The sequence below is a fragment of the Danio aesculapii genome, chromosome 15 (genome assembly GCF_903798145.1).
Source record: "Danio aesculapii chromosome 15, fDanAes4.1, whole genome shotgun sequence".
Classification (NCBI taxonomy): Eukaryota; Metazoa; Chordata; class Actinopteri; order Cypriniformes; family Danionidae; genus Danio; species Danio aesculapii.
This window is the reverse complement of record NC_079449.1, coordinates 11287349-11299470: the sequence shown is the minus strand read 5'-3', so window position 1 is coordinate 11299470 and position 12122 is coordinate 11287349. Positions and strand designations below refer to the sequence as shown.

Here is a 12122-nt window from a genome sequence, read left to right as displayed (position 1 = left end):
TGATGCCATTTCGCAGGTCAGAGTTCACCAAGCTTGAACTTTGCACCGCAGCGACCTGCGAAACTTGATGCATGACCTTGCGTTTCCAGTCTGACGCATTCGTGTGTGTATGAATGGAAGTCTATGGGGAGAAAAGTCCAATGTGACCGCAGCTTTACCTGTAGGTTTCAAACAAGCCTAAAGCACTCAGTTAGTTTTATCAGGTGTGTTTGATTAGGGTTGGAACTAAACTGTGCAGAGCTGCAGCCCTGTGCGGAGTTTGACACACGTGCTTTAACTAGACAGTTTGAATTGACTGAGTCATTAAGCATAATTTTTAGTTTTTATTGGCATTTTGTTCAGAGAGTAAGAGCTCTAGTTGGAGGCGACGATCTGGTCAATCCATTGGCGAAGGTAAGAGACGCGAGCATAGACAGCAGGGGCACGAACATTGCAGTCAGTGGTGCCCCAGGACACGATGCCAACTTGATACCAAACACCTGAGCTCTCACACACCAGAGGACCACCAGAATCACCCTGTAGTTGACACACAGACACAAATACGATCATTTAAGGCTGAATTAATGTATGTAAATAGTAAATTAAATTAAACAAAAAGAAGAAAAATATCCCACAAATTCAGGATAAGTTGGCAAAAATGTTCCCGCACAATTAAACTGAAGATATTCCAGGTGTCATATTAAAATGAAGAAAATAATTTAATTAAATGTTTAAAAATAAATTGAAACCAAACCAATTTTTGGGAGAAAATGCTATATATTAGGGGTGTGAACCTACACTGGTCTCACAGTTCGGTTCGGTTACGATTACCATGCCATCGATTCGGTTAAATTCGATATCTCAATGACAATGCTTTTCATACACAATTAGATGTTTTCTTCACAACACAATAATTTTTTTTTTTTAATCTACAAGTATATTTATATATTATTTGTACTATAATTTTGTCCTTTAATACAAGCAGTAAGATATGAACTGTACCTTTAATTTTACTTGGTCTAAGAAAACACGTTTTTTGAATGTTTTAGACAAAACTCCAATACATGCACAGAAGACGGCATGAGCATTTATAGCAAATAAGCTTATCTAAATAGTATCCCGCTTGCTTTTTGAGCGCTGACAGACGAGGTCTTACACCTCTGTGATTGGTCATTGTCTTCACCCGCTCATCAGAAAGACCTGCGATTGGCTTTAGAAATGAAAACGCTGTTCACCGATGAGTGACGCGGGACGAACAGTCGCGGTTACAGTCTATATGCGCATAATACGCGGTTATCACAGGTAATCCATAACAGACACAGTGGAGGTAACTTGCACCTCAGCCACGCTCGTGTCTGGATCCACAAGTATTGCTTTAACAGCCAAGAGGAGAGGAAGAGTTACCTCACGAACACGCCAGTGGGTCAAATGTCCAAAGTGAGATAGATTTTTACAGCTTTTCTCCCTAGTAGTCAGGGGCGTAGTGGACATTTTAAAAGTGGGGGGACGGCTGTATGAGATCATATGTTCATATAATTATTAATCACCTGTTTCTAAATTGTCTGTCTCTAATAGTGAGGGGAAGGGATCCCCTCCCGTCCCCCCCCGGTTGCTACGGCCCTGCTAGTAGTGAATTAGCAGCTCGTGTGCTGTGCCCAGTGGCGAATTTAGGCATGGGCAATATAGGCGATCGCCCTGGGTGGCATCTTGCTGGGGGCAGCAAGGGGAGACGGTGCAAAAAAAAAAAACAGCTCCAGTAAAAGCTTGAATATACAATTTACTTTATGCAAGTGTATTAATTTAGAGTGGTAATCCCAGATTAAAGACGTTAGGGGCCATTAACATTTGGTGTCTTTTGCATGTGCAAGTTTGTTATTCTCTATGTGCAAACAAAACAGCGCTGGTGAAAGCAAACTGACGCATGCGCGCAGAAAACCATTCCCGCGTGCCTCACATGCTGCTCTGCTCATGGTGTGAATACCTGTTGTTTACATGCACTCCGATAAAATACACGCCGCTATTTGATGATGATCTTATTTTGACTAAGCATGGCTATGAAGCAGACAGGAGAGATGATGAGTCAGAGAGGTAAGACTTTACATTAATTCTCGGCCATTAGTCAGGTCTAAGACAACAGATAATGATTACATAAAACATTTTTTGTATTCTATAGAATTGTCTTTAATATTAATGCAAAAGATTTCTTAAGTGATCTTAGCATATCTCTCCAGTTGTGTCTTTACATTGTTTTCCAGTAACATTTAGGATTCATTCATTCATTTTCTATTCGGCTTAGTCCCTTTATTAATCCAGGGTCGCCACAGCGGAATGAACCGCCAACTTATCCAACACATGTTTTACGCAGCGGATGCCCTTCCAACCGCAACCCATCTCTGGGAAACATCCATACACACTCACTCACACTCATACACTACTGACAATTTTGCCTTCCCAATTCACCTGTACCGCATGTCTTTGGACTGTGGGGGAAACCGGAGCACCCGAAGGAAACCCACATGAACGCAGGGAGAACATGCAAACTCCACACAGAAACGCCAACTGACCCAGCCGAGGCTCGAACCAGCGACCTTCTTGCTGTGAGGTGACAGCACTACCTACTGCGTCACTGCGTCGCCACATTTAGGATTGATTTCTGTTATTTATTTAGAATTAAAATTGTATAATAATAATATTAATAATTTTATTTATTTGTAATAAAGTAAGAAATGTTTTGGGTAGTGGTGCGTGGCCATTATATCTAGCAACACCCCTGGAGGTTACTTAAATGGGTTATATGATGATATAATTGATGACTTTGCAGCAAAAAAGTCAGGAAAAGTCCAGACGAAGTTAAATATTAGTAACATTTCAGTTTCTTTGTACGCTGTCTGAATTGTTTGTTTGAGACAATTACATGTGTTCCAATAGGAGTAATACAAGTCAACCACATAGTTTCTATATGGTTCTGTTTTTTTTCAGGGGTGCTGATGTAGCTGGATTTGGGGTGGTTCGCCCAGGGTGCCATTTAAACTAGAACCGCCACTGGCTGTGCCTTCTTCAGTGTCCATAAAAGACTTTCCAGCAAACTCACAAGCAGTTGAACTGTGCATATTTATCTACCTTTTAAGTAGTAGGAGCGTTTTATTTACTCGCCACGCCTCCTTCGCCAATCTACTGCGACATCGTGCATAGGAGATAAATGACATCAGTACGTACTAACCGGTTATGATCTATTACTGAACCGATATTGAATTGTCCCCATCTGCATCGCGGTGCACAGAAGAAACAATTAATTTTGACACCCCCTAATTTTGACACATTTATTTCTTTTACTATTATTATTTTTTTACTTTGTAGAAATTTTATTGAACTTTCTATAGAATAAGAGATTTTAAGATTTAAGATTTAAGATTTTAGTCATGCCTATCAAATGTGAATGCAAAGCTCTTTTCAAGCAGTCTATTTTTTCATATCTAATAGGGCATGTTTGGTTTACATGTTAGAAATGTACAGTATGCTACTTTTAAACAGTATTAAACAGGGGGCAAATATTTTCACTCCGTAGAAAAGTACATTTCCAATGTAAATCTATAGTGATATACCTGGCAAGAGGAGACACCAGAGGCTCCAGCACAGATCATGGCGTCTGTGATTCTGTTCTGGCCCCAGTACTGCTTACACTGAGCTGGAGTCAGAAGAGGCAATGCGGTCTGCTGCAGGATACGAGGGCTTGCTGTAAAAACAAAGCCAAAAATAAGAAAATCTAAGCCAAAGTCATAGTGTGACAGGTATTGAATTGGCATTAATGACGATTTATTTACAGGTGGTTCCAGTTTTGCCCCATCCAGTGGTGACGCAGCGAGTTCCAGATGGGATGCTGGTGGAGGAGGCCGCCAGACACACAGGAGAGATGCGGGACGTCAGCTGGGCTGGAGAGGACAGTTTCAGCAGGGTAATGTCATTGTTGAAGTTCTGACCGTTGTAGTAAGGATGAGTGATGGCCTACGGTGGGAGAAAACATACTTTCTGTTTAATTTAATGGTTAAATTTTATCTTTTGATCACACTTTACAATAAGGTTTCATTGTTTAATGTATTTATTAACGTGAACAATTAATGAACAATACTAGTACAGCATTTATTATAGTTCAGCATTTACTAATGAATTATTAAAATCCAAAAATAAAACTTGTTAAAATTAATGCAGGTCTATTAACAAAAAATGACTTACAGACAGTTGAAGTGAATTATTAGTCCTCTATTTATATTAAATAGAATTTTTTTTTTCAAATATTTCCTAAATAATGTTTAACAGAGCAAGGAATTTTTCACAGTATTTCCTATAATATTTTTTCCTCCTGGAGAAAGTCTTATTTGTTCTATTTTGGCTGTAATAAAAGCAGTTTTACATTTTTTAAAAACCATTTTAAGGTCGATATTATTAATAAGCAAATTTTTTTTTGATTGTCTACAGAACAAACCACTGTTATAAAATGACTTGCCTTTATAAAAGGACACAAGTTTAACTCAATCAGTTTGAAATGAAGCAAGCAATACTTGAAACTGGCAGAATTACAAAACTCCTTGGGTCATGGTGTCATATAGCCACAGATATACAGATATTGACTATTTCAAATAGAAACTATTTATTCCTGTAATTGCAAAGCTTAATTTTTGACAGAATATTACATTTAAATTTATTCATTTAGCAGATACTTTTATTTAAAGGGACTTATAAATAATGATACAAGAAGCTTAGAAATTAGCAGAATATAAATGCTATGACAAGTCATAGTCATTAAGTCTGCAAGTCTAAGTTTTATTTTATTTTATTTTATTTTATTTTATTTTATTTTATTTTATTTTATTTTATTTTATTTTATTTTATTTTATTTTATTTTATTTTATTTTATTTTATTTTATTTTATTTTATTTTATTCAAATAGGGGAGAAAAGAGTGTGTCCAATTTCTCCAGTCTTCAGAGTGACACTGTTTTTCAGAAATCATACGTTAGTGAATGTGCTGATTTGATGCCAAAAGCAACATTTCTCATGAACTTATTACACTGAAAACAGTTGTGCTGATTAATATTTTTGTAGAAACAAAATTCTGTAGAAAAGTTCTTTCAGGATTCTTCCATGAACTGAAAGTTCAGAATAACAGAATTAATTTGAAATAGAAATCGTGTATAACACTGAAATGCATTTACTGGCACTTATCATAAATTGAATGCATCCTTGCTGAATATGAGTACAGTAAACCTATTATTTCTTAAAAACCTTACTGCCCTCATACTTTGGAATGGTAAAGTAATTCTTGTTTTAAAACAATTGAATGACCTTTGAATCTACTGAGAACTTTTCTTTTTATAGAGGCTTCACTGATATCCATCATGTTTAATGCAAATTAAAAAAATGCAAATCTTGTGGCTTTACAAAGAAAATAAAGAGTGAATTTCTAAGAAACGGTTGTGTTTTAAGGGAAGCAATTCTTTTAGCTATATCAGAATGACAAATCTCTGGTTTCAGATGCCCACAATATAATGTGTTGAGCAGACAGTGACTCAAATGAAAGATATTCTGGGCTAATATAATTTAAAGGGTGTCTATCATCACGCTTTGTACAAGATGACTTAAAATAATGATCTCTGATGTCTCTGATGTCCCTAGAGTGTGTATGTGAAGTTTCAGCTTAAACTACTACATAAATAATGTTTTATAACTCTTTGAAACTGCCACTTTTTGGCTTTGATTCAAATGGTGCTGTTTTGGTGACCGTCGCTTTAAAATCTAATAAGATTGTGCTCTTTTCAAAAGAGGGCGGAGCTACAAACAACAATGTGTCAGCATAGTGGCAGATTTAAATCAGGACTGATATTATCTCTGTGAAAAACTGAAAATGTCAAAAGAAATGTCTCAGAAGAAAGCAGTCTATGAAGACTACAGTGTCCATTTGTGCATCCCTAAGCTTTACATTTATAATGCCTATTAGTTGCTGACATTATCTTCAGCAGGTGAAAATGGCAGATGGCTGCTTCTTACTTAGAGCTGTTAATGCTAATGAGGGAGAGATCATCACTAGTGAGCGGGGCTTTCCCCCTTTGATGACACTTACAAAAGGAGAATGTCAATTGAAGTGTTTCTGCAGACTGTTTTCATTAAGTGTGACAATAAAAATAGAATTAATTTATTTTATTATAAGCTGGTTAAATTCGAACACTGTTGTCACACAAATGTGTTTAAACCCCTTATAAAAGTGATTTTTGCATTGTAGGTGTCCTTTAAGATGCTACTGTACCTTGGCGATGCTTTTAACTTGAACAGACTCAGCACTGGAGCCACGGTCATGCTCTCCGAGAATCACATAGTGATATCCAGCCCTAGCACAAAAACAAGGTTTGAATTAGAAGCATGGAATATAGATCTCAGTAAAGATATACATTAGGTTATTGCTATAACTAGCAAGACGTTTAATATTATTCAAGTGGAAAAGAGTAGACCCTCCAACACACAAATGATGTTTAACAGAGCTAGGAAATTTCCACAATATGTCTGATAATATTTTTCCTTCTGGAAAAGTCTTATTTGTTTTATTTCAGCTAGAATAAAAGCAGTTTAAAATTTTTTACGAACCATTTTTAGGTCAAAATTATTAGCCCCTTTAAGCTATATATTTTTTTAATTACCTAATTACCCTAACCTGCCTAGTTAACCTAATCAACCTAATTATGCCTTTAAATGTTACTTTAAGCTGTATAGAATTGTCTTGAAAAATATCTAGTCAAATATTATTTACTGTCATCATGGCAAAGATAAAATAAATCAGTTATTAGAGATGAGTTAATATAACTATTATGTTTAGAAATGTGTTGAGAAACAGAAATTAGGGAAAAAATAAACAGGGGGGCTAATAATTCAGCAGGGGGGGGGGGTTGATTCTGTTGATTCTGACTTCCACTGTATGCCTTACATTCAATTTAAAAAAGATCAAATACATGATTTGAGGCTCGAAACGCAAGTTCCTGGACAAATGGTCCCCCTTTATTACATACTTTGAAGACCTCCCTGGTCTTTAGAATAAATTTATTTATTAGTTTTTATTTTATTTCATTTTATTTTTTCTTCTATGTTATTTCTATTTTGTACTCTTTCGATGTTATCAAACTCTTCATGTCAAGTGAGAACATACTGACTAAAATATGACAATGTATTGCATCACTGTTAACTTTGATATATCTGGCTATTCTTTTAGATGTTGCCAAGCGTCTCATGTTAAATAATAACATATGACCTGAACAAATATGTTACACTCTATTTTCTCACTGTCAACTTGGAAACTCTTAAATGATATATCACTTAAATTTTATATGGGCTAGATTATTATTTTACTTAACAAACCAACACAATCTCAAGGCAACTCGTTTTGGTGCTGAAGCGTAAAACACACTTGTTTTGTAGCACTTCACCCCAAAGTTTATTTGTTATTATTTTTTATCTAGCAGTTAACTGACCAACAAAAAATACATTAGAATTAAAATACAAATTATAGCAAACGATATTCGTTTCAAAAAGAAATTTTTTTCCAAGAAAAGTATACGAATTATATTTTTGTTTTGTGCCTGTCCAACTGTGCAATGATTTGTTCCGCTTCTTGGAAAATAAGGATTTAATTAATGCTTCGCTGCTGGCAGCATGTTCAGGCGAAGTGTTTAATAGCAACATTGGTAGGAAAATATACATTTAGATTTCAAAGTAAATATCTTAATATTAAAAAGGAATCATAAGTTTGATCCTATCAATGTCATCCCTTTAAATAATGTACCCTAGTTGCATTTTTAATGATTAATGAAGGAATTATAATGCTTTGTTTCATTGTTTATCTTTATTTACAAGTAGCAGAGGATTTACAGCTAATGTATAGGCTATTTCTGTCCGTTCGCATCTTGCTTCTTTGTGCCACCTGGCAGCATAGTCGCAAACTGCGGTCATGCCTAATAAACACGTTCTTTCTCCTTTAGAGCGGCGGTGGTACATGGTGCGGCGGTAATGGCTATATTAAAGTATCACCTACTGTATTTTATTTGTATGTTTCATTTTTCTTTTTCTTTTCTTTCAATGTTGTGGTTGTGGTATAAATAGATAAATATATTTTAAAAATTGAAGCATAAAAACAATATTTAGACTCAGTTTATGAAGATATAAAGGTTTTTACTGAACACGGCAGTGGGCAGCAGTGACAACCCAATACTGGTTGATCAGGGATCCACCGCAGAAATGGAAGCCATTGGATTGCTGTGTAAAAAAAGTTGTTGGTTTTAATGCACTTATCATGCATTTCTGTTTAAAACAACAACAACAACAACAACAACAACAACAACTCTAGTTGATTAATAAGAGTTTTGAATAATCAAGACTAGTACGAGTTACCTGGAGAGAGACCTGCCAGGGCCAGGAGCCAGACACTGCATTCTCTCCATTCACAATTCTGTTGTAGCCACTAATAACGGGCTTAATGGCTGGCACTCCACAGCCTGTGAAAAGGAAAATGAATGGAAATATAGGCAAACAAGTTATTTGTTTTTTTTATTTAACCTCAAAACTGAACTTTTGATACTCTTTATGTCAGTGATTATTTGGAAGATTAAAAATTAAATATACAGTTGAAGTCAGAGTTATTAGCCCTCCTGAATTATTAGCCCCCTTGTACATAATTTTCTTGCAATTTTTGTGTAACAGAGAGAACACATTTCTTAACTAGGACTTTAATTTTGACTTCAACTATATAGATATGTACAATAAATTAATAGTTTTGAGACTATACTGTGATCTTTAAAATGAGTCTTTATAATAACTTATATTTGAACTACTTTTTTTGCAACAGATATTCCATGTAGTCACTGCATGAAAATTATGAAAATAAGCCATTCATTCATTATTTTCCTTTGGCTTAGTCCCTTACTGTTTAGGAGTTGCCACAGTGGAATGATCCGCCAAATTATTCCAGCATGTGTTTTACACAGCTGATGCCCTTCCGGCAGCAACACTTTCACATTGACACACACACACACACACACACACACGCGCACACACACACACACACACACACACACACACACACACACACACACACACACACACACACACACACACACTGCGGCCGATTTAGGTTACCCAATTCACCTATAGCGCATGTCTTTGGCCTGTGGGGGACACTGGATAACCCAGATGAAATCCGCACCAACACGGGGACATGCAAACTCCACACAGAAATGCCAGCTGGCCCAGCCGGAACTAGAACCAACAACCTTCTTGCTGTGAGGTGACAGTGCTAACCACTGAGCCACTGTGCCACCCCAGAATAAGCTATTGGTTATTGAATATTTTTTGACTTTAGATACTGTACAGGTAAAGGCAAATTTATTAGTGTGATCACATATAATGTGATGAACAATAATTTTCCACAGTATTTCTCATTACATATTTTTCTGGATAAGACATTATTTATTTAGTTTTGCTGGAATAAAATTTTTTTTTTTATTTTAACTTTTTTTTTTACCTTAATATTAGTGCCCCCTTAAAAATATTGTTTTCGATTATCTAGAAAACAAATCACTGTTGTCCAATGACTTGCCTAATTAACTTAACTGGGTTAAATAGGCTAACTAATCAAGTTAAGTCTTCAAATTACACTTTAAACAGTGTAATATGAGTATATTGCACAAGTAATAACTAGTAAAATGTGATGTACTGTACTGATGGTCTATTTAAGTATTAATAGACTGTCTGCTTAATATCTGTTGATACTGCTCCTTCAACAGATGTTTAACTGACTATAAGAAGCTTTGCAAGTATGTCAACTCACACCAACCCTAACCCTAACCCCAACCCTAAGCCCAACCTAACAGTCTACTTATAATCTAATGAGAATTAGCTGACATGTAAATGCAATGTAACAAACGGACCATCAAAATAAAGTGTGACCGAAAATAGTTATAAGAAATTTTCTTAGTTTAGCCTTTAACTGTAAATACATTTTAAAACAAATAAGTTTAATTATCAGGTTCTAAATATATTTAATTGCTTTAAAATGTTGACATATTAGCATACATTTACACTACAAAATTGCTGTACTTTTTGTCTTGTTTCTATTGCAAATATCTAAAAATTCCTAAATCAAGAAGCATTTTCTAAACAAGCAGAGCATATTGTCTTGTTTTAAGAAATAAAATGTCAAAAATAAGTGTCTTTTTCTTTAAAACAAGCAAAATAATAGTGTTAAAAGGAAAAACAAGATCATTTTTACAGGTTTTAAGGAAAAACTCACTTCATTTTGACAAACTATTTCTTAAAACAGGACAATATTTTTTGCTTGTCTAGAAAATGCTTCTTGATTTAAGATTTTTTTAGATATTTGGACTAGAAACAAGACAAAAATTAATAAAAAAAACTTACAAAAGCATTTTCTGCAGTGTACTCATCTGATTGAAAACTGCAAAAGAAACTCACCCAGAGTGGAGGCCACCAAAGCAAAACAGCTAATGATCCAGAGCATTATAGAGACCTATAATTTCCTGCTGTTTTTTTCCACTGATTCTCACCTCCGCTTTATATACTCCCAGAATCTGATAAAACTGGGAATTCATCAAGGTGCTTCCATGCAGCTGGCAGGATCTCAGAGCTCAGGAACGTTCATATCTTGTTCAGTACAGTAGTGACAAAAAGTATGTTGAAATATTGACAAGATCAAGTGGGTCAACAACAAAAAAAAGGGGGTAGTTCGCTAGCCTTTGTTGAAACAAATGTTTTCTGAATGCATTCAAGAATGAGAAAACCTGAGACGTTATTCTTTAACCTGTACATTTATAACCTAAAGTTATTATCAACCCTATACAATCTAACAGCAAATATAACATATAAGAAATTGCAAAGATTTAAAACTTAACCCATTTTGATTACATTCTTTTATCTTATGCATGTGGATTTGGTAGTTTAACACCATAAATTCATCTGAAAAGATGTTTAACTGTGGTGGTTTCTATAGGAGAATATCTATAAGATGACAAAATGCTGATCGTTCGAATGCTGACACCATGGGAATGCTCCTGGTCTGCACAGGTTTTGCAATCGTGATCATTCTCTTCAAGGACAACTTAGATAGAAAATAACAGGACATGTGGAGAAGTGTAGAATGTATTTTCTGAATAAATGCTAACAGATACTGGGAAATGTAAAGAATAAATAGATAATCAGGAATTAATGTTTGTGTTTTACTCAGATTTGAGCATCTGAACATTGAGAAACTCCGATATCCCTATACCGTATGTTGTCTACAGTATATCAAATTTTCAGATAAATTTTGTAAAAAATAAAATGTCAAATATGGGTGGAAAAATTTTGTTATTTATTGTAATATATATATGTGTACCTATATATACAAAATATAAATATATAATATGTGCAATATATAAATATGTACAGTTGAAGTCAGAATGATTAGCCCCCCTGACTTATTAGCCCCCTGTTTATTTTTTTCCTCAATTTCTAACGGAGAGATTTTTTTCAACACATTTCTAAACATAATAGTTTTAATAACTCATCTCTAATAACTGATTTATTTTATCTTTGCCATGATGACAGTAAATAATATTTTACTAGATATTTTTCAAGACACTTCTATACAGCTTAAGTGACATTTAAAGGCTTAACTAGGTCAATTAGGTTAACTTGGCAGGTTAGGGTAATTAGGCAAGTTACTGTATAATAATGGTTTGTTCTGTAGACTATCAAAAAAGAAAAGCTTAAAGGGGCTAATAATTTTGTCCTTAAAATGGTTTTTAAAACATTTAAAATTGCTTTTATTTTAGCCGAAATAAAACAAATAAGACTTTTTCCAGAAGAAAAAATATTATCAGACATACTGTGAAAATTTCCTTGCTCTGTTAAACATCATTTGGCAAATATTTAAAAAAGAAAAAAATTCAAAGGGGGACTAATAATTCTGACTTCAACTGCATATACTTCATAAAAACGTGTTGACAAAAAAGAGAGTGACAAACTATAAAGATTTAATATGATATTTTTTTGGGATTCTGCACTGTGATATTGATGTATTTTATAATTAAATATAAAATGTTATTAAGATAA

The 12122-nt window shown here is 34.6% G+C and overlaps 1 protein-coding gene across 1 annotated transcript; it reads right to left on the bottom strand.

Annotated features, from left to right (window-relative positions):
• Window positions 1–310: 310 nt before the first annotated feature.
• On the bottom strand, window positions 311–10594 carry ctrl (chymotrypsin-like). The gene is made up of 7 exons (XM_056474000.1): window positions 10485–10594; window positions 8406–8509; window positions 8191–8270; window positions 6277–6358; window positions 3801–3981; window positions 3582–3712; window positions 311–516 (listed from the first exon to the last, which is right to left on the bottom strand). The coding sequence occupies exons 1-7, from the start codon at window positions 10528–10530 to the stop codon at window positions 355–357; spliced, it is 786 nt and encodes a 261-aa protein (XP_056329975.1). The 5' UTR covers window positions 10531–10594; the 3' UTR covers window positions 311–354.
• Between the last annotated feature and the right edge of the window lie 1528 nt (window positions 10595–12122).

What these genes read in the sequence shown, in the direction of transcription:
- ctrl (XM_056474000.1), bottom strand. Translation starts at nt 10,530, where the DNA reads ATGCTCTGGATCATTAGCTGTTTTGCTTTGGTGGCCTCCACTCTGG. An exon ending in GCTGCCCACTGCCGTGTTCA is followed by an intron (nt 6,359 to 8,190) that starts GTAAAAACCTTT and finishes TTTTTGTGCTAG; the next exon opens with GGCTGGATATCACTATGTGA. An exon ending in CTGGTGTCTCCTCTTGCCAG is followed by an intron (nt 517 to 3,581) that starts GTATATCACTAT and finishes TGTCAACTACAG; the next exon opens with GGTGATTCTGGTGGTCCTCT.